Source organism: Monodon monoceros, unplaced genomic scaffold, assembly GCF_005190385.1.
Source record: "Monodon monoceros isolate NGI ecotype Baffin Bay Population unplaced genomic scaffold, NGI_Narwhal_1 Super_Scaffold_6, whole genome shotgun sequence".
NCBI classification, from domain to species: Eukaryota; Metazoa; Chordata; class Mammalia; order Artiodactyla; family Monodontidae; genus Monodon; species Monodon monoceros.
The window spans coordinates 9,012,010-9,032,312 of record NW_021703783.1 but is presented as its reverse complement, the minus strand read 5'-3'; the positions used below and the strand labels follow the sequence as shown (position 1 = coordinate 9,032,312).

Here is a 20,303-nt window from a genome sequence, read left to right as displayed (position 1 = left end):
CTGACTAATGAGAATCTCTTTTGCTACAGAGTGTGCATTATGTGGATAAAAGACCTGGAACTCCTGTAGCCATTTTGCTTTCATGTAGAAAACTAGTCAAAGGATGGAACCAATACATGAAGGATGACAGAGTGAAAAGACAGAGAAAATTACAGAAAAGTAAAATGAGACCCTGACATGATAAACCTCTGGATCAAACAGCACCTAAACCTGAACTACCTGTGGGATTACAACTGCTTCACAGCCGTGCAACTGTGCAGTCCCACAGGGTCCCGTTCTCAAAAGGGGTCCTCCACATTTGGTTCAATGCCCTTGTGCTGCCCTCTGAAATTCTTAATAATTTTATCTTAGGACCTGTGTCTCTAAGTGAAGTCCTATGGAACAGTGGAGCGGGTCTATAAGCAAAGAAAATATACGTGGCAATAACTAGCACGTGTGGGGCAGTCCAGGACTCTTGGGACTCTGTAAAACCCAGTCAGGACCTGGATACAGATCTGCAGAAGCAGCAGCCAGGGCAGCAGTGGCTGTGACCCAGCAGAGAGGAGGGGCTCCTGCTCTCTGAGGGCAGTGCATGGGGGCTGGCTTTCTTGTCTCTGCACCCATCCCACTGGCATCTGCACAAACGTTACCTCTGGGAACTGTCAACAGCAAACTACAATAAAAGAATATACTTGGACATATGCAGCATATTCTTAACAACCAAGCACAGAACTCCCAACAGAGCTGAGGCTTTTACACTGTGTATGTCTGATCTCCCTTGTTGGTAACAAAGACAGTCCCCTCCTTAGGCAGCAATACAATCTTTTTTTTTTTAATTATGTAAATAATTTATTTATTTTTGGCTGTGTTGGGTCTTCGTTGCTGCACGCGGGCTTTTTCTAGTTGCAGCGAGCCAGGGTTACTCTTCATTACAGTGCGTGGGCTTCTCCTCATGGTGGCTTCTCTTGTTGCGGAGCGGGCTTCAGTAGTTGTGGCTCGCGGGCTCAGTAGTTGTGGCTCACGGGCTCTAGAGCACAGGCTCAGTAGTTGTGGCGCATGGGCTTAGTTGCTCCTTGCCATGTGGGATCTTCCTGGACCAGGGCTCGAACCTGTGTCGCCTGCATTGGCAGGTGGATTCTTAACCACTGCGCCACCAGGGAAGTCTTATAATCTTATGTCTTGTTGTATCCAGGGTCAGTAACAAAAATGATCAGTCAGTTGCAAAGAAAGTCATATATGTACGCACCACCATGTCCTCTCATGCGTGCACATATATTCATTGCCAGGAGTGAAAAGAATAATTATTTTATAACTTTTATATATAAAACATCAATATTACATTTCACTTGTGAGTATTTCATTTCTATAGAATGACATGAGAGTGGGATTAATTAAAAAATATGAATGGTTGAATTTTAAGTAAGAAATCTATAGGGTTTGTTTAACCTCTGGGAATCTAATTTGCATCAAATCTACATTTTGCTTTTGTGCTCTGTCATGGCCATTTATTGCTACCTTCTAATTTTTTAATTTCTCATTTTCCCTTAAGTGTGTTACATTTCCAAGTAAGTTGGTACTTCAGAGACTGCTATGAAAAAAAGAAATTCTTTTGGCTTAAAATAGAAGAGGAACTTTACTAATGTAATGTTATTTGGCATTTGTATGGAGCATAAACTATACCCTGGGACAGTCACCCAAAAGGGTTAAGACCAGAGAAAGAATCTGCTTGCTTATTAAAAATGCATACATTACCTCAGTCATAGGAATAGCCCCAAACTCGCCCAGCCACTGCCTCTGCAGATCACCCACCAGCATTAGCATTACATCATACGACATTAAGGAACAATCGTGAACTCTGTGTAGTACTTGAATGTATTGTTTTGAAAGAATACACTGTCATTAACTGGAATAAAAGCTTTCTGAAATCAAACCTGGGGGGTAGCCCTCACTGTGTGGCCCTTTTACTTCTTTGAGAAACAGCCTCATCCTGAAAGCAGTAAAGGGGGAAAGAGATTAGAGTATAAAGGCAACAGAGATGAGTGATCCCTGCCCAGGCCAGCAAGCAGATGCAGGGCTTTAAATTACCGGGCAGAACAATGTCAAAGCAGGAGGCTCTGTAACAAACGCGGCACCTGAAAATCCAAGCCAGCTCACACCCATCACCCTATTTCCCATTTCAGCCTCATGATTTTTACCATGGGCTTCGCTAGAATTGGAAACTGAGTCTTTCTTTTTTAAATCAAAGTATAATTGACTTACCATACTATATTCGTTTCAGGTGTACAACATAGTGATTCGATATTTTTATACATCACGAAAAGATCACCATGACAAATCTAGTTACCAGCTGTCACCATAGAAAGTTATTACAATATTACCGATTATACTCCTGATGCTGTACCTTACATCCCTATGATTTATCTATTTTAAAACTGGAAGTTTATACCTCTTAATCTCCCTCGCCTATTTCCCTCATCTGCAACTCCCCTCTCCTCTGGCAACCACAAGTTTGTTCTCTGTATCTATGAGTCTGAAACTGAGTCTTATTCTATGTACAAAATAGTTAAAACTCGATGTCCTGATGTCATCTGGAGATGGGCTATCACTTATAGCCATGTGACTCTAGGCAAGGAACTGAAGCTCTCTGAGCCTCAATGTTTTAATGTAGAAAATGGAAAGAATAATAGGTATGCAGAGCACGGGAGGTGAGGATTAGCTACTATTGCTATCATGATTATACTTATCACTTCCACCCAGTCGTCCCCTTTGCCTACCTTTTCTAATCACTGTCCAAGATGTTTCTCCTTCACAAGTAAAACGCGAGCATCAACTTAAATGCTCACTGGCTTATTCTGTGCCCTGCAGTCTGGCCACTGCCCCTTGTTACCATTTCTACTTTCACATCACTCTCCTCAGGTGATTTCTCTACCCTTTTTAGCCAAATTCTAGGACTCCTCTGAACTAGATGCTGCTTCTCGCGAGCTTTCCTCTCTCCTGCACCTATTCTCAACATACTCAACAACCAAGGTTCAGAGAGGTGAAAAACAAAGTCAGGGCAACACAGCCAGTTGGTAGCCAAGTCACAATTAAAATGCAGGTAGTAGAACCCTTGTAAACTGTTGGTGGGAGTATAAATTGGTGCAGCCACTGTGAAAAACAGTATGGAGGTTCCTTAAAAAACTAAAAATAGTACTACCATATGATCCAGCAATTCCACTCCTGTGCATACATCCAGAAAAAACAAAAACACTAATTTGAAAAGATACGTGCACCCCAATGTTCATAATAGCACTATTTACAATAGCCAAGATATGGATGCAACCCAAGTGCCCATCAACAGATTACTGGATTAAGATGTGGTAATATAGGGCTTCCCTGGTGGCGCAGTGGTTGAGAGTCCACCTGCCAATGCAGGGGACACGGGTTTGTGCCCCGGTCCGGGAAGATCCCACATGCCACAGAGCGGCTGGGCCCGTGAGCCATGGCCGCTGAACCTGCGCGTCCGGAGCCTGTGCTCCACAACGGGAGAGGCCACAACAGTGAGAGGCCCGCGTACCGCAAAAAAAAAAAAAAAAAAAAAAAGATGTGGTAGTATATATACAATGGAATATGACTCAGTCTTAGAAAAGAATGAAATACTGCCATCTGTAGCAATGTGGATGGACCTGGAGAATATTATGCTTAGTGATATAAGTCAGAGAAAAAGACAAATACTATATGATATCATGTATACGCAGAATCTAAAAAATAATACAAATGAAGGTATATGCAAAAGAGAAACAGAGTCACAGATATAGAAAACAAATCTGAGGTTACCAAAGGGGAGAGAAAAGGGGCAGGAACAAATCAGAGGTATGGGAGTAACAGATACAAACTACTAAATATATCAATAAAATAGATAAGCAACAAGAATATACTGCATAGCACAGGGAATTAAACCCATTATCTCAGAATAACCTACAATGGAATATAATCTGCAAAATACTGAATCACTATGCTATACACCTGAAACCACACAATATTGTAAATCAAATATGCTTCAATCAAAAATAAATAAAATCCAGGTAGTAATAATGCAAGCAAGTCCAGCTGTGTCACATTAACTGCACCACACTAATAATTCACTCTTGGGGTTCCCAGTGACGATTTTAAATCTGAGGTTAGCTTCCCTTAACACCAAACCTTCTCCCAGATGTTTCCCCTACTAGTCAACTTATCATAAAATATGAACTATTTCAAATGCTTAAAGAAGAAACACTAATTCCAGAAAATTATTAAATACATCTCAAAGTTCTGGGGTTGTTTTTTTAGTTTTTAGTTTTTGTTTGCCTTCAGCATTTCCCAGAAGTGGGGACAAAACTAGATCTCACAGGCCTCACCCAGGACTAGACGACTTTGGGAGGAAAGAGGACATAGTTAACAGGAAGTGGAGGCATGAACACTGTGACTGTGAGCAATACATGCAACTCCAGAAGGGATGGAGGACAGAACACAAGTGTCCGCCTCTAAGTTTCTAAAGATAAAGGTGTGTGTTTTAAATCTGATTGCACAAGGATATATGAAAATGGAAATTTCATTCATGTTGGCTTCTTTGGAGAATCACATTATTCCTCAAAATAACAGAAACTAATGAGAAGATGGGTAACGGGATGTAATGTGTTGTTTTGCATAAGAATCAGAAGAGTTTACCAGTGTCTAACACTGAGGTCTCTGGGGGAAGATTGAAAGCTTGTATTTCCTCATCTGTAAAGCAGATGAAGTACTGGGAAGAATGAGAAGTATATGGATCATCTATAAAGCACCATTTGGTTTTATTTTTGTTTTTTAAGTACAGTGTGGAATAGTTTAACTAGTACAGGATTTGACATCAGTGATAAAGGTTCAAGTTCACAAATCATTCAAACATATTTAATGATGTAAGAACTAAAGGGATAATGTATATGTGTGTGTAGGGGAGGGAACCTTTTAATACAAATAGCTCTATAAATGTAAGATGTTTCATATTATACTGTACCAGGTTAAGTAAACCAGGGTAGGTCAACTAAATCATTTACATTTCCTAATCTTTTGTGGTGAGAGGGGGACAGAGTGATTCTTACAGCAGAAACCCCATTCAGTTAATAAAAAATCATTGCCACTACTTAATAAAGATATGAAAATAATAAAATAAAGTAATGCATGTATTAATAACAAGTTAATAAAAATATAAAATAAAATTATCAAATGAATAATAAAATTCATATTAAAAGGTAACTACCTCAATATATGCTAATCATATATTAAGAGGGATGCCGGTTTGTACACATTCTCTCCTCTCAAACACGAACTCCCTGTCAAACAAAACAGTTGCCAGGATTAATTATAAGTGTATCAGTAATCATGGAGATTTCCTCTATGGAGGTAAACTAGTCAACCCATAGTCCAGATCACAAATAAGAATGAAAATCTTTTTGGGGAAATATGACAGGTAAGCCAACTTCATCATCATTCATTCATTCATTCATTCACTCAGTCCCTACTTTACACCAGGCTCTATTCCAAGTGCTGAGGATTCAACAGTGAACAAAACATGGAAAGTTCCTACCATCATGGAGCTTTACATTCTAGCAGGGAAATACAGACAGTGAACAAATAAGTAAACTATGCAATAAGTCAAGGGTGATTATGTACTCCAGAGAAAAACAGGCAGGGAAAAGGGCTGCAATTCTAAATACAGCAGTCAAGGAAGGCTTCACCAAGAAAATGCCACTTAAGCAAAGACCTAAAGGAGATGCATAAGGCACAGAGATATCAGGGGAGAATGGTGGGGCTATGCACACCTTTCCAGCAAGTCCAGATAAGATAAAATGCAATCCCTGGAGATAATTTCTATCCTCTTAAATGTATTGGGTCCTAGTATGTGGTCTATCCTAGAGAATGTTCTGTGTGCACTTGAAAAGAATGTGTATTCTGTTTTTTTGGATGGAGTGTCCTGTATGTATCAATTAAGTCCAACTGTTCTATTGTGTCATTTAGGATCTCTGTTGCCTTAATGATTTTCTGTCTGGAAGATCTGCCTATAGATGTCAGAATAGGCAGTACAGGCAGTATAGATGCTACTATAGTCAATGTCTTGTAATAACCTCTAATGGAAAAGAATCTGAAAAAGAATGTGTGTGTGTGTGTGTATACACACATATATATATAAAACCAAATCACTTTGCTGTATACCTGAAACTAACACAATATTGTAAATCAACTATACTTCAATAAATTTTTTTTAAGAAATGCAAGCCCTTACCTTTCAAAAGTGGCTGGAAGGTTGGAATCTCTTGCAACTTGATGACATCGGGATCATTGCTGACATTCCGTGAGGCCTGGGAGCCCTGAGCTACAACCACAATATCATCCATCTTGGCTCTATGCTTAGCTGGAGAAGGGGCCACTGAAAATAAAGTTACACCGCTCAGGAATTGCATCTTATTTAGCGACCTCCATCTCACCAAAGCTGTTTTCACTGTAGTCATTAAAAAGGATAATTTTTACACAAAAGATGCTAACCGCAGTTATCCTGCAGTGGGGGCTGGGTAGGGGAGATGAATTACAGAGGACTTCTATTTCCCACGGTATTAAAAAAAAAACCTTCAAACTTTATAGGACCATATACCATCTATGAGGCTGCTTCTGTAATTAAAAGTTTATTATTCAAAACACAAAATAATAACCAGATTGTTTTTAATTTTTACTTCTTTGATCCTCCTGACGTTTGTCCCTATTTCCCAATGAGGAAATAAGCATACAAAATTTAGCTGTGGCTTGCCCAAAGTCACCAGTGCTAGAAACAGAGTTAAGGAGGGAATTGGAGGTAAATGAATTGTTGGTGTACATGACCCATCCCAGTGACGCTGGGGTTGCAAAGCTGTGCAGCCGCCCTATCACAGCAAGCCCAGCACGATGAACAGATCCTAGTCACAGGAAAAAAATCCTGCCTTTTAACACAAGATGACGGCACCAGCCCCCTCACCCTTAAAGTAACAGGGCAGAAAGAACCGGCAGGTCCACTGTAGGCTGAGGCAAAATAAACTTGAAACTTGAAGGACTGCTAAAGAGGCAGGTCAATTTCAGGTACCCAGGAGAATGTAATCCATTTAGAGGGAAGTGATTCAAACTATCAAGGACTCCCCAGACCAAGACATCCTCTGCTCACAAACATCTTCTGGGTGGGGCAAGAGGGAACCTTTATTGTTTTACACTCTAGAAGGTAGTATTTGCAGGATCATAATCATGTCTCAAAGGTTGATCCAGGTATGCCATAGGACCGCCCTGCCTCCTGCAGGCTAATGTCTCTTAAGGCTTGGCATTCACTCTTTTAGAATCTCAGCTACTTTCATTGCTCTTCAAGAAGTCTCTCTTCGCCTCTTTTGGTAATTTACCTAATGGAATTTACAAATCCCAAGCCCGAAATCTTTCCTAGTACAAATTCAGTGATTCCTCCTTCCCCAGATACCAGAGGAAAACAGAGTTTACTAGATTCTAGCTAGTCTCTACTACTTGTCTGTAAAATGGGGCTACTCTGAGGATTAAACATGAACACGTGTGAAGCACTTAGCACAGGGAACCAGGTAAATTCTAACCTATGCTATTCGGTAGTATTGGTTAGTATGCTCTAGTACTGGTTAGAGCCCATGCTGTTGGTTAGTAGGTGAGCAAGCCTATTAAAAAGATGACACGCGGGCTTCCCTGGTGGCACAGTGGATGGGAATCCACCTGCCGATGCGGGGGACGCGGGTTCGTGCCCTGGTCCGGGAGGATCCCACGTGCCGCGTAGCGGCCGGGCCCATGGGCCGTGGCCGCTGGGCCTGCGCGTCCAGAACCTGTGCTCCGCGGCGGGAGAGGCCGCAGCGGTGAGAGGCCCGCGTACCGCAAAAACAAACAAACAAAAAACAAAAAAAAAAGATGACACGCTTCTCACAAAATATGCTTCTGGCCTGACACAGAGGCAAGAAGATAAGGGGTAACAATTATTACTATATTTGTTACAACAGATACTACATTCTGGATCTTTCAAATAAATAAGAATGAACGTAGCAGTAGATGCTGCTCACCGTTAAAGGCTATCTCAATCTAGCCCACAGAATGGTAGACTGAACTAGCCTTGAAGGTTACATTTCAGTGTGGAATACCCATAGATCTGCTAGCTTCTACATTTCGGAACTACACATCCTACCAAGATCAGAGCAGTCCACGACCAGGGCTCTTTTTAGGCCCCAGATGTAAGCCAATTTGGATTAGCAACTCCAGAGCTTATCTGGGACAGTCCCAGTGGTCCTAGAGTTTGGTGGGGTAACAACAACAAAAAAAGGAGCAAATGAGCCTCAATTAAGCATCAACTGTTCTGAGTGCTCATTATACTACAGGAACAATAATCCTCCCCTCCTATATCAAACTCGGAGAGAAATCTAAACATGGGCGGGGGAAGAATAGGGAAAACACCAGCTCCTGCCTTCCTAGCCAACTTCTATATTAGAAAGGGAGCCGACACACCTTCCGATGGGAAGATGCAGTTTCTGGACTCGCTCTCACCCAAGGGTTCACAGCGATTGTTCACCTGCCACACATTCCTTCTGAAAAAGAATCTCTAGAACCCATTTTTAAGAAGGAATCTGTTCTTTCAGGTCCTATGACCCATCCACTGCGCGACCCAAATCTCACTGTCAGTCATGAATACTAAAGCCAAATATTAATTAGGTCCTCCTTCAAAGAGTAGGCTGCAGCTGAGAGGAACAGCTGTTCTGAAAATAATGGGCTCGGGCGCCCACGCTGGCTTAGCTTGCAATCACAGGGACCGGCTTCCATCAGGGGAATCAAGGCTAGGGCAGATGGTAATTTTTTTCTTTTTCTTTTTTAAGAAAAAAGCATGGTGAGGGCTTTCTGTGCGTTCCTGTCCGCCGGTCCCAGTCCCCAGCAGGCTGGAAGGCAGCCCGCCCCGCAAGCAAACAGGGCTGGCTGGAGAAGGGTGGAGATCAGGGCACCGACCTGAGGAGTTCAGATCGTTGGGTCGGCTCTCGGCCTCGGAGCTCTGCTCACTGCCCATGGTGCAGGCAGCGGTGGCAGCGGAGGAACGGCGGAACGGGCGGCGACCGCTCGGGCGGCGGGGCGACAGGGAAGGGGCCGGGGACCGGGATGCGGAGGCTACACAGGCTGCGCTGTGGGGATGGCGCGCCCAGCCCAGGCGGGGGCGCGGGCGGCGGGGGACGGGGAGGCCCTATTCGAGGAAGGACGTGCAAGGAGGTGCGGCGGAGCTATACCCTGCACGCCCGCCTTATTTAGGGAAACCCAAGCCAGGGAGGCGGGGAAACGCCGGGCACCCGCCGCGCCTGCGGCCGGCGGGCGGCACCACTTTCACTCACTCGCTCGCTCGGGCGCCTCACGCTCGTTCCTTCTCGGACGCGGATTGGCAGCGCCGGCAGCGCGCAGCCGTCAGTTCCGGGTTAGAAGGCCCACCCCCCCATCCCCACCCCGCCACCGCCCCGGGCCCGAGGGAGGGCGGGGAAATTCGCGCCGGCGACTCCCGGGGCGCAGCCTTAAAGGGCCCGATCACCTCAACGCCAGAACCGCCCCAAAGGGTTACCCGTTTCCTGTTGTAATGTTGCGCGTCACCTTTAAGTATCATCCACACACTAGGCACTTTATCCCCATCGTTAAAACTTTATTAATAGGCTTTCAGGGAGTTTGTTTTGTCTTTGTGTGTGGTTTTTTTGGTATTTATTTTTGGGTTCTTTTAATTGACATAATATTGTATGAGTTTCAGGTGTACAACATAATGATACGATATTTGTAATATATTGCAAAAAATTTAACCCTGTTTTACAGATGGGGAAAGAGAGGTGCTAGATAGATTTAGGATTGGAATCCACAACTGCCTGGATGCCAAGCTCCTATTTCAGTTCCCAAAGCTGGAAGTTTGGCAGTGGAAGACCGTACAAAAAATACTAGATGGTGAAAGAAGGAGCTGGAAATGAGAGAAAAATGAGTAGAAAATGCTGATTCATGTGTTAGGGCGTTTGTGCATCTTCAAAGGAAAGTGGATGCCCCAAGTCTAGTCACTTTCTGGCCACCTTGACAATTATCCGCGAGGCATTCTGAAACGAGCAAAGGCAAGAAAGAAGTACTACAGGTAACGCAATACAGAAACTTCCAGCTTTGGCAGGTCAAGGATTTACACCTAGCAATGCATTCCCACCAAGGAGTTGGGTGGCTCTGGGGTTCTCAGAACTTTGCAACTCATTTTATATTGTTTGTTTCACGAAATTTCCAGCAAATGCCCTGAGTGTCAAATTGATGAAATGATTTTCAAGTCCCTTCTACTCTACCATATCACACACATTTCTCCTGTTTTCACTCATTTGATTTTCACAACAACCCTGACGCCCATAAACAGGTAACTTCCTCATGGTTAGGTAAGTGGTGAAAGTAGGATTTAGGACTCTCTGGTTACAAATCTCATGCTCTTTCCTCTGCTCACCATTACAATACAGTCGTCCCTGGGTATCTGCAGTCCCTGGGTATCCACGGGGGATTGGTTCCAGGACCTCCAGCAGATACCAAAATCCATGGATCCGCAAATCCCTTACAGTTGGCCTCTCTGATTTCGAAGGGTAGGAACACTTGGGTATGGAGGGCCCACTGTACCTTGAGAAAACTGCAAATGAATGTAAATTCAGTATTTTGTGGGAATGGAAGATAGAACTAAAAACGGCCTGAGAGATCAAAAGAGTCTCCTAAAAGACTATAGTCTTGAAGTTTACATAAACCACCAGGCTGATGGGCCTGGGAAGGCCTTACTAAGCAATGTGCCCACTCCCTCTTGGGGCTCTCTCTCAAGACATTCCCTCTTTGGGGATGGGTGAGAGAAGAAGTAAAAGTGGGGAGAGTAAGTCATATTCTGACTCTTGTTCCCTGTCTTCCACACCAAAGTATATTTATCTTGTGTTCCATACCCTAATCTGTACTGATGTGATGGTGGTTTTTATGCTTCCCTTACGATAAACGTTTCATTCTAAAAGGATTATTCTGTCCATCAACTGATGAATAGATAAATATATCACCCCATTCTCTACTGGCCAGCAAGGTCTCTGCTGAGAAATCTGCTGACAACTCTATGTATGAGAGATTTTGTTTTTCTTGACGCTTTTAAAATTCACTCTTTGTTTCTGATTTTAGACAATTTTATAATTTGTCTTGGAAAATAATGTTTTGGATTGAGATTTTGGGGTGAGCTATTAGCTTCATGAGGTTGTATGTCCAAGTCTCTCCCCAGGTTTGGAAAGTTCTCAGCTATAATTTCTTCAAATAAGCTTTTTACCCTATTGCTTGCTCTTCTCCTTCTGAGACTCCAGTGATACGTACATCGTCTCTCTTGTGGTGTCCTATAAGTCCCATAGGTTTTCTTCATTCCTTTTCTTTTCTTTTCTTTTCTTTTAATTAATTTATTTATTTTTGGCTCTATTGGGTCTTTGTTGCTGGTCACAGGCTTTCTCCAGTTGCAGCGAGCGGGGGCTACTCTTCGTTGTGGTGCACGGGCTTCTCATTGCACTAGCTTCTCTTGTTGTGGAGCACGGGCTGTAGGCACGCGGGCTTCAGTAGTTGTGGCTTTCGGGCTCTAGAGTGCAGGCTCAGTAGTTGTGGCTCACAGGCTTCGTTGCTCCCTGGCATGTGGGATCTTCCTGGACCAGGGCTCGAACCCGTGTCCCCTGCATTGGCAGGCGGATTCTTAACCCCTGCACTACCAGGGAAGTCCTCTTCATTCCTTTTCATTCTTTTTTTTTTTTTGCTCCTCTGTTTGGGTAATTTCAATTGATCTAGTGGCCTTCTAGATCACTGATTCCTTCTGCTTGGTCAAACCTGCCATTGAAGCTCCCTGTTGAATTCTTCAGTTCAGTCATATTCTTCTGCTTCAAAATTATTGTTTGGTTCTTTTTTTATGTGTTCTGTCTCTTCATTGAACTCATTTTGTTCTTGTATTGTTTTCCTGATAGCGCTAGATTGTTTGTGTTCTTTTCTAGCTCTCTGAACATCTTTAGAATGATTATTTTGAATTCTTTATCGGGCAATTCTTGGATCTCCATTTGTTTGGGGCCAGTTACTGGAGGCTTACTGTATTCCTTTGGTGGACTCATGGTTCCCTGATTCTTCATGATCTCTGTAACCTTGCATAAGTGTCTGCTCATTTGAAGAAGGAGTCACCTCCTCCAGGCTTTATGAGCTGACTTTGGTAAAGGAAGATTTTCACTTGCAGGTGGGGACGTGCTGGAGCATGCTGTGACTCCAAGTCTAGTGGTGCAGGACGCCAAGTGCAGGGGTATGTGGTGGCACAGGGTTCAGGGTTACATGATATCTTTTAACTCAGGCCATTGGAATCCACAGTGTGGATTCAACAACTGTGGCCCTTGGCAAGCACTTCAGTGTGTTTATAGTGGCTCTAAGGGCTGTTGGGGTCCTCAGCAGCCCCTCCAGATCCAGTGGCTAGAGACCAGACAGGTAGTAGTGGTTGCTATTGCAGTAGTGATGCATACACTCAGCTGCAGGTGCCTATAGAGAAGCAGGAGCTGGTTGCCAACACACATAGCAGTGGGGGACTGGGCAGGCAGAAAGGGTCAGTGCCAACCGAATGCTCATTGGCACCTGCAGGGGTCCTGGCTGTTGGCTAGCACTCCTTTCGCTGCCAGGTCTCACCGTGGGTTCATGGCAGTGGAGGCCAGTGACAGGGGTCTGGCCAGGGGCATGCAGGTGCACATCTGGAGGGACTGGCTGCCGGTGAGCGCAGTGGTACAGGCCAGTGACAGAAGGGCCTGATCTGGGCCCACAGGCAGCTGCGGGGGCCCTGACTGTTGGCATGCCCTTCTGTGGCTGCACAGTTTGCCCCAGGCACGTGCACTGCGGTGGAGGCCAGTGACGGGCATCAGGTGGTTGGCATGCAAGGTTGCAGCTGGAAGGGCTAGCCCAGATTGTGCACATGATGGTGGAGTTCAACCAGAGGGTCCAGACTGGCATCTTGCATTCATGCAACCACAGAGGCCTGGGCTGGCTGCCAGTGTTGTTCCAGACTCCAGGGGAGGATAGGGGCAGGGGAGGGAGCAGAGAGGGACACAGGCGGCTGTCATCAGTGGGTGTGAATACCTGTAGGGTGAAATCTATGGGGGGGTGGGGTCTGAGGTAGCTGTGCTGGTCGTTGGTTTCTTCAGCGGTGAAAGCTGCTGGGTTTGTTTGCAGAGCAGGTCACTGGAACCATGATCTCTTCTGCTGCATAACTGCTGTTAGAAGTTCCTGCTTTTCTTCCTTGTTCCTAGTCATCTCTATACGTCTTAGCTTTGCAGGTCTGGGTGGGGTGAAACCAAACGTGGACCATCGTGCGGTGCCCTGAAAGGCTGGAGAAGCTGGGTCCTCACCCCGCTCCTTCTTTCTAGCAAGGGGAACTCTTTCTTGCTGGCAAATTCCCTCTTGGTGCTGAGCAGTGCTGGCTAGGGGGATGGGATGATGTGGGCAAAATGAAGCTACCTTCCTTCTTTCCTTGTGTAGTTATTCTCAAGTTTTTTGTTCTGCTGGGTTGCTGTAGTTTCTTAAGTGGACTCCAGAGCTCTCCCAGACCTGTTTTTGTTTGTAGATAGCTGTCTAACTGTTCATCTTTGTGGGGGGACAGAGGCTGGGGCCTCCTATGTTGCCATTTATTTTCAATGAATGGACAAATAAAGCGTGGTATATCTGTATCGTAGGGTATTATTTGGCAGGGGAAAAAAAGGGGAATGAAGTACTAATACATGCTGCAACATGGATAAACGTTGAAAACATTATGTTACGTGAAACAAGCCCATCACAAAAGACCACGGATTGTAGATTCCATTTACATGAAATGTCCACAAGGGGCACTATAGAGACAAAAATAAGTAAGTGGTTGTCTAAGGCTGAAAAGGAGGGCGGGTGTGGAGGCGATATGGGTTAATGGGTGTGGGGATTTCTTTCTGGGAGTGTTGAAAATGTTCTAAAATTTATTGTGGTGGGAATTCCCTGGTGGTCCAGTAGTTAGGACTCCGTTCTTCCACTGCAGGAGGCACGGGTTCGATCCCTGGTCAGGGAACTAAGATCCCACATGACCCGTGGTGCAGCCAAAGGAAAACAAAGAAAAGAAAAGAAAAGAAAGCTAAAATTTATTGTGATCATGGTTGCACAACTCTGTGAATATATTAAAAATCACTGAATTGCACACTTCAGGCGAATTGTATAGTATGTGAACTATACCTCAATAAAGCTGTCACTCAGAAAAAGGATATTGGAAAATGAAATGCCTTCATTCATTGACTCAGAATTTATTGGGAGCCTATAATTTGCCAGGCACTTGCTAGACACTAGGGAAGAAAGATCCAGCGAGACTCAGTCTCCCTATCCTTAGGAAGCTTACAGCCTGGGGGCAAGAAAATTAAATGGACATTTTTTTTTCTGGCCGCAGGTTGCAGGATCTTAGTTCCCCAACCAGGGATCAAACCTGTGTCCCCTGCAGTGGAAACTCGGAGCCTTAACCACTGGACTGCCTGGGAAGTCCCTAAATGGGCGTTTATAACACAAGATTCTGCTGGAGAAGGAAGGTAGCTTCATTTTGTCCACACTGTCCCACCCCCACCAGCCAGCACTACTCAGCACAAGGAGGGAACTTGCCAGCAAGAAAGAATTCCCCTTGCAATGATACAAATGAACTGATTTACGAAACAGAAATAGAGTCACAGATGTAGAAAACAAACGTATGGTTACCAAGGGGAAAGGGGGGGGAGGGATAGATTGGGAGATTGGGATTGACATATACACACTATTATATATAAAATAGATAGCTAATAAGGACCTACTGTATAGCCCAGGGAACTCTACTCAGTACTCTTTAATGGCCTATAGGGGAAAAGAATCTAAAAAAGAGTGGATATATGAATATGTATAACGGATTCACTTTGCTGTACAGCAGAAACTAACACAACATTGTAAATCAACTATATTCCAATAAAAGTTAATTAAAAAGAAAGAGTTCCCCTTGCTAGAAAGAAGGAGTGGGGTGAGGACCCAGCTTCCCCAGCCTTTCAGGGCACCGCTGGAGGGGCTTTAGAGGTAGGATACATTTGAGATTGATGCCTGTAGCACCCCTAAAATCACTTCCACATGAATAGCAACCTATGTGGCTTATATACGCAGTAAGTAAGAATTAAATAGCTTTTTCATGTTTATAAAGCACTTTCATATATACTGTCCCTGTATGACCTGCCTACAAAGTCGATAACACTTTCCTAATTTTACATAGAGGTTAAGGGGTTTACTCCTGATCACACAGCTAATAAGTGGTAAAACCAGGATTCCAGTTTTCTAAACTTCATTATGCCTCTGTCTACTCCAGACTAGCTCCTCCTCCTGTGTCTTTATTTTACCGGGCACCCCATCCACCTGGTCTCCCAAGCCAGAAACGTGGTTAGCCTCACCACCATATCCAACCCACCACCACGTCTGGAGAGCCTCTCTCCTTAATTTCTCTCTTGTCTCCGTGCACAGTTCAGGGCCTCCTCACTTCTCTCATTCCTTGGAGAACAGAAGCCTCTGGCCTCACCTCCTTCAATGCATCCTTCATGTGGCTGGCACGGAGAATTTTCTAGAATATTAATCAGGTCTCTGAACCTTTCACTGCCCTGCTAAAAACCTTCAATAATTCCCCATGGCTTCAAGATAAAGTTTAAAATTTAGCATATGAGAACATTCTTGCTCTGACCCCAGCCTCTCTCTAACCCCCCCCTTTTTTTTTTTTTTGGCTGCACCGCATGGCATTCGGGATCTTAGTTCCCAGACCAAGGATTAAACCCGCAACCCTGCAGTGGAAGCGCTGATTCTTAACCACTGACTGCCAGGGAAGTCCATATCCCTTTTTATACAGGCAAAGTTCATGCCAGTCAGGATGAAATTCCCTGAAAAGTCCTGTTTTCTCTGTCTGGAATATTCAGCTTTTCTCTCCCCATCTAGTTAACTGAACTTCACCCTTCAAGATTTATCTTATGGTTGGAAACTTATGTCCACACAAAACCCTGCACACAGGTGTTTATAGCAGCTTTATTCATAACTGCCAAAACTTGGAAGCCACCAAAGTATCCTTCGGTGGATGTATAAACAAACTCTGGACCAGACAATGGAAAATGAAGAGACATGGAAGAACCTCAAATGCATATTACAAAGTGAAAGAAGCCCATCTGAAAAGGCTGCATACTGTATGATTCCAAGTACATGACATTCTGGAAAAGACAAAACTATGGAGATAGTAAAAAGACCCATGTTTGCCAGGGTTTGGGGTAAGGGAGAGGGATGCCTAGGCTGAACACAGAGGATTTGGAGGGCAGTGAAAATACTCTGTATGATACTATAATGGTGGATACATATCATTATGCATTTGTCCAAGCCCATGGAATGTACAACACTAAGAATGAGTGTAAGGTCAACTACGGACTTTGGGTGATTTTGATGGGTCAATATAGGTTCATCAGTTGTAACAAATATATCTCTCTTATGTGGGACGTTGATAATGAGGAAGCTGTGCATGAGTGGGGGCAGGGACATATGGGAAATCTCTGTACCTCCTTCTCAATTTTGCTGTGAACCTAAAGGTGCTCTAAAAAAATCTTTTAAAAAATTTGAACTTATGCACCTCCTCCCAGAAGTGCAGATTAGATGTCCCCTTTGTGAGCTTCCTTAGTTAGCATCTTCTATTATAACATGTAGTCTTCACACAATCATTGATTTACCTGTGTGTCTTTCCCACTGAACAATAAGCATCTTGAAGATAGATTTATAACCAAGCAGGACCCTATGGGGCCTTCCCAGGACAGACCCTCCACCATATCCTCTGCTGTAGCTCTTCTCTGGAGTACCCAGATATAGTACTGATACCGACCAGGGTTCTTGGCCTTCCCCAATCAGTAGAAATTGACTAGAGGCCAAACAAGAAATTCAGGCAAGGCTTTACTGGGGCCCCTGCTGCAGCAGGAGGGAGCGAGAACAAGCTGTTTCCTTATATGGGGTCGGAGGGGTGGCTTAGGTGTTTTGCCCACCCCTTAGGTGGTGTTGAGTGCAGGGGGCAGGCTCAGTACCCTGCTTTTCTCCCAACACTCTGCTTTTGGCTCCCGGCTCTTCAGAACTGGCTTTTGAGTTTTTTGGTCTTTTGTATCTTTTTGTCCATAATTTGCCCCAACTCATGTACGCAGTTATTTTTAGCCCCATATAGTTTCTTTGTATTCTGTTGCTTGAGGAGAGGTTTGTCCAGGTGCAAGCACTGCAGCAAAGGTTCCCTGGTCCCAGCTGGTCTCAGTATCTCACACATATTTCATGAGTTTTTCAGAGGCTAAAAACCACCACCACATGGAAGAAATTAACTATTTGATGATAATGAGCAAGTAGCCCCCAGACCTTCTGGCACCTAAGGATTGATAACGTTAACTGCCCTGTTACCTCACCATCAACCAATCAGAGAATTATGCATGAGCTGATCCCACACGCTGGGACGCTCCATCACCTGGCCTTTAAAAAGGCTTTGCTGAAACGTTTCGGGGAGTTCTGGAGTTTTTTGGGCACTAGCCGCCCGTTCTCCTAGCGTGGCCCTGCAATAAACCTTTCTCTGCTCCAAACTCCAAACTCTTGACATTTTAGTTTGTTTGGCTTCACTGTGCGTAGGGCACGTGAACTTGTGTTCAATAACAGATTCGTGTCTGATCAGTCTTTAATTTCCCATGCAGAGGCTTAACGCATATTTTCTGAATAAAATACTTGAAAAAATCTGCCTCCACATAAATGGTACTTCTAAGTATTAGAAGAGGATTTAGAATCTCTTCGGCAACAAGGGGACAATGGATATAATTTCTAATTTAAACTCCTAGTTCATATAAATAGAAATTTTTTTCTTTTTTTTTTGTTTTTGTTTTTGCGGTACGCGGGCCTCTCACTGTTGTGGCCTCTCCCGTTGCGGAGCACAGGCTCCGGACGCTCAGGTTCAGCGGCCATGGCTCCCGGGCCCAGCCGCTCCGTGGCATGTGGGATCTTCCCGGACCGGGGCACGAACCCGTGTCCCCTGCATCGGCAGGCGGACTCTCAACCACTGCGCCACCAGGGAAGCCCGAAAATTTTTCTTTAATCATTATTTTCATCAGTGTCCTCTGGTCACTGTCATAACTGAAAAAATATATTACTTCAACCATAACCAGGTTCATTGTATCAAAACATTGCATCTGACTCTCTTCCTGTTTCCCATCATGGTTCAGGATCAAGGTGAAAAGGAGAAGCCCATGCGGGAACTTCGCATCTGCAAGCTCTGCCTCAACCTCCGTGTCGGGGGGGAGAGTGGAGACAGACTTACGAGGCAGCCAAGGTGCTGGAGCAGCTCACAGGCCAGACCCCTGTGTTCTCCAAAGCTAGATACACTGTCAGATCCTTTGGCATCAGGAGAAATGAAAAAAGATTGCCGTCCACTGCACAGTTTGTGAGGCCAAACGCAGAAGAAATCCTGGAGGAAGGTCTAAAGGTGCGAGAGTGTGAATTAAGAAAAAATAACTTCTCAGGTGCTGGAAACTTTGGTTTTGGGATCCAAGAACACATCGATCTGGGGATCAAATATGACCCATGCATTGGCATGTATGGCCTAAACGTCTACGTGGTGCTGGGTAGGCCAGGTTTCAGCATCACAGACAAGAAGCTCAGAACAGGCTACATTGGGGCCAAACACCTAACCAGCAAAGGGGGAGGCCATGTGCTGGTTTCAGAAGTATGATGGGATCATCCTTCCTGGCAAATAAATTCCCGTTTCAATCCAAAAGTCCAATAAAAAGTGTTCAGTGAAATGTAAAAAACAAACAGACAAACAGAAAAACACCAAAAGAAAAAAAAAAAACCTAAAAAACCCAAACCTTGAATCTGAAGTTCCTAAGTGGGGAGAGGTCTACTTAGCTCCTAGCATGGACCACCTATGAAAGGAGATTCAAAGATTGTGACCTCTCTATACCCTGGACCTTCGTGTATATCATCTGCAGATAAGATGTACTGAGCACCTCAGTCTCTGGTTGCATCAGGAAAATTACTCCAATGGGAATTCACACTGGAGTTTACTTTGGTCACTCTTCAAAACAAATATTCGCAACATTATTGTAATTCAAGAGCAGGTCATCCTCTGGACGCAACTAGTAGAGTTAGTTTCACACAATGGACCATTGTTCACAGGCATCTCTGGCAACATATGCCTCCAGTAGCTACTGGCTAAAACTACAGCTGTTGGTCCTCAGGCCTAGAATAATAATCTACAGCTGCATGGTGCCTTAGTTTTGAAAGCTCTTTCTCACCGGCCAAGGTAGAGATACGGTGAAAGGTTAGAACACTTGGCAAGCTGTGTCAGTGGTTTAGTAACGTTGCACTTGTTCACCTGTATATGAGGCTGGGGGGAGCAAACACTAATTTAGAAACACACTTGTAAAACCCACGCAATCAACAAATATATTTTTGTTAAATATTTACTATATACCTATTACATACCAGGTACTATGCTAAATATCAGGGATAAAATTTTAATAATAGACACCATTGTTTTCATCATTATTACCCATACCTGTTAAAAATAAATCATGCAGAATCCCAATGCCTTCCTGGAGTCTTAACTTGCACATTTAATTCAAGAATTGCCAACCTATTTAAGGACCCGCCATGCCTTGGACGATTGAAATAGGATTCTCTTAACTATGCCCCTGATAGAAGGCACTGTAAACTTTTTTTTTTTTAATTTTATTTATTTATTTTTGGCTGTGTTGGGACTTCGTTGCTGCACGCGGGCTTTCTCTAGTTGCGGCAAGCGGGGGCTACTCTTTGTTGTTGTGCGCTGGCTGCTCGTTGTGGTGGCTTCTCTTGTTGTGGAGCACAGGTTCTAGGCACGCAGGCTTCAGTAGTTGTGGCTTGCGGGCTCTAGAGCACAGGCTCAGTAGTTGTGGCTCACGGGCTTAGTTGCTCCGAGGCATGTGGGATCTTCCCGGACCAGGGCTCGAACCCGTGTCCCCTGCATTGGCAGGTGGATTCTTAACCACTGCGCCACCAGGGAAGCCCAGGCACTATAAACTCTTGAATGTGAAGAAACTGTGATCAGTGGTTGCCTCTGGGGAGGAGAGCTAGATTGGGACACAGGGGTGAGAGGCAGGGTTTTCATTGTACAGGCATATCTGGGAGATAGCAGGGTTCAGTTCCAGATAAAGCAAATATTGCAATAAAGTCACACAATTTTTTTGGTTTTCCAGTGCATATAA

At 44.3% G+C, this 20,303-nt stretch overlaps 1 protein-coding gene and 1 pseudogene across 2 annotated transcripts in view; one reads left to right on the top strand and one right to left on the bottom strand.

Annotated features, from left to right (window-relative positions):
* Positions 1 to 9,412, bottom strand: part of BORCS5 (BLOC-1 related complex subunit 5) — a 98,265-nt gene extending 88,853 nt beyond the window's left edge. The window contains exons 1-2 of one of the 2 annotated variants that reach the window (XM_029206612.1): positions 9,369 to 9,412; positions 6,260 to 6,403 (exon numbers count right to left, since the gene is read on the bottom strand). In XM_029206612.1, the coding sequence (XP_029062445.1) occupies positions 6,260 to 6,403; position 9,369 (145 nt within the window). In that variant the 5' untranslated portion in view covers positions 9,370 to 9,412. Of the gene's footprint in view, positions 1 to 6,259; positions 6,404 to 8,994 lie in introns of both variants that reach the window. The other variant, XM_029206610.1, reaches the window with a different exon arrangement.
* An 8,851-nt stretch (positions 9,413 to 18,263) lies between these two features.
* Positions 18,264 to 18,815, top strand: LOC114886019 (annotated as a pseudogene).
* The last annotated feature ends 1,488 nt before the right edge of the window (positions 18,816 to 20,303 follow it).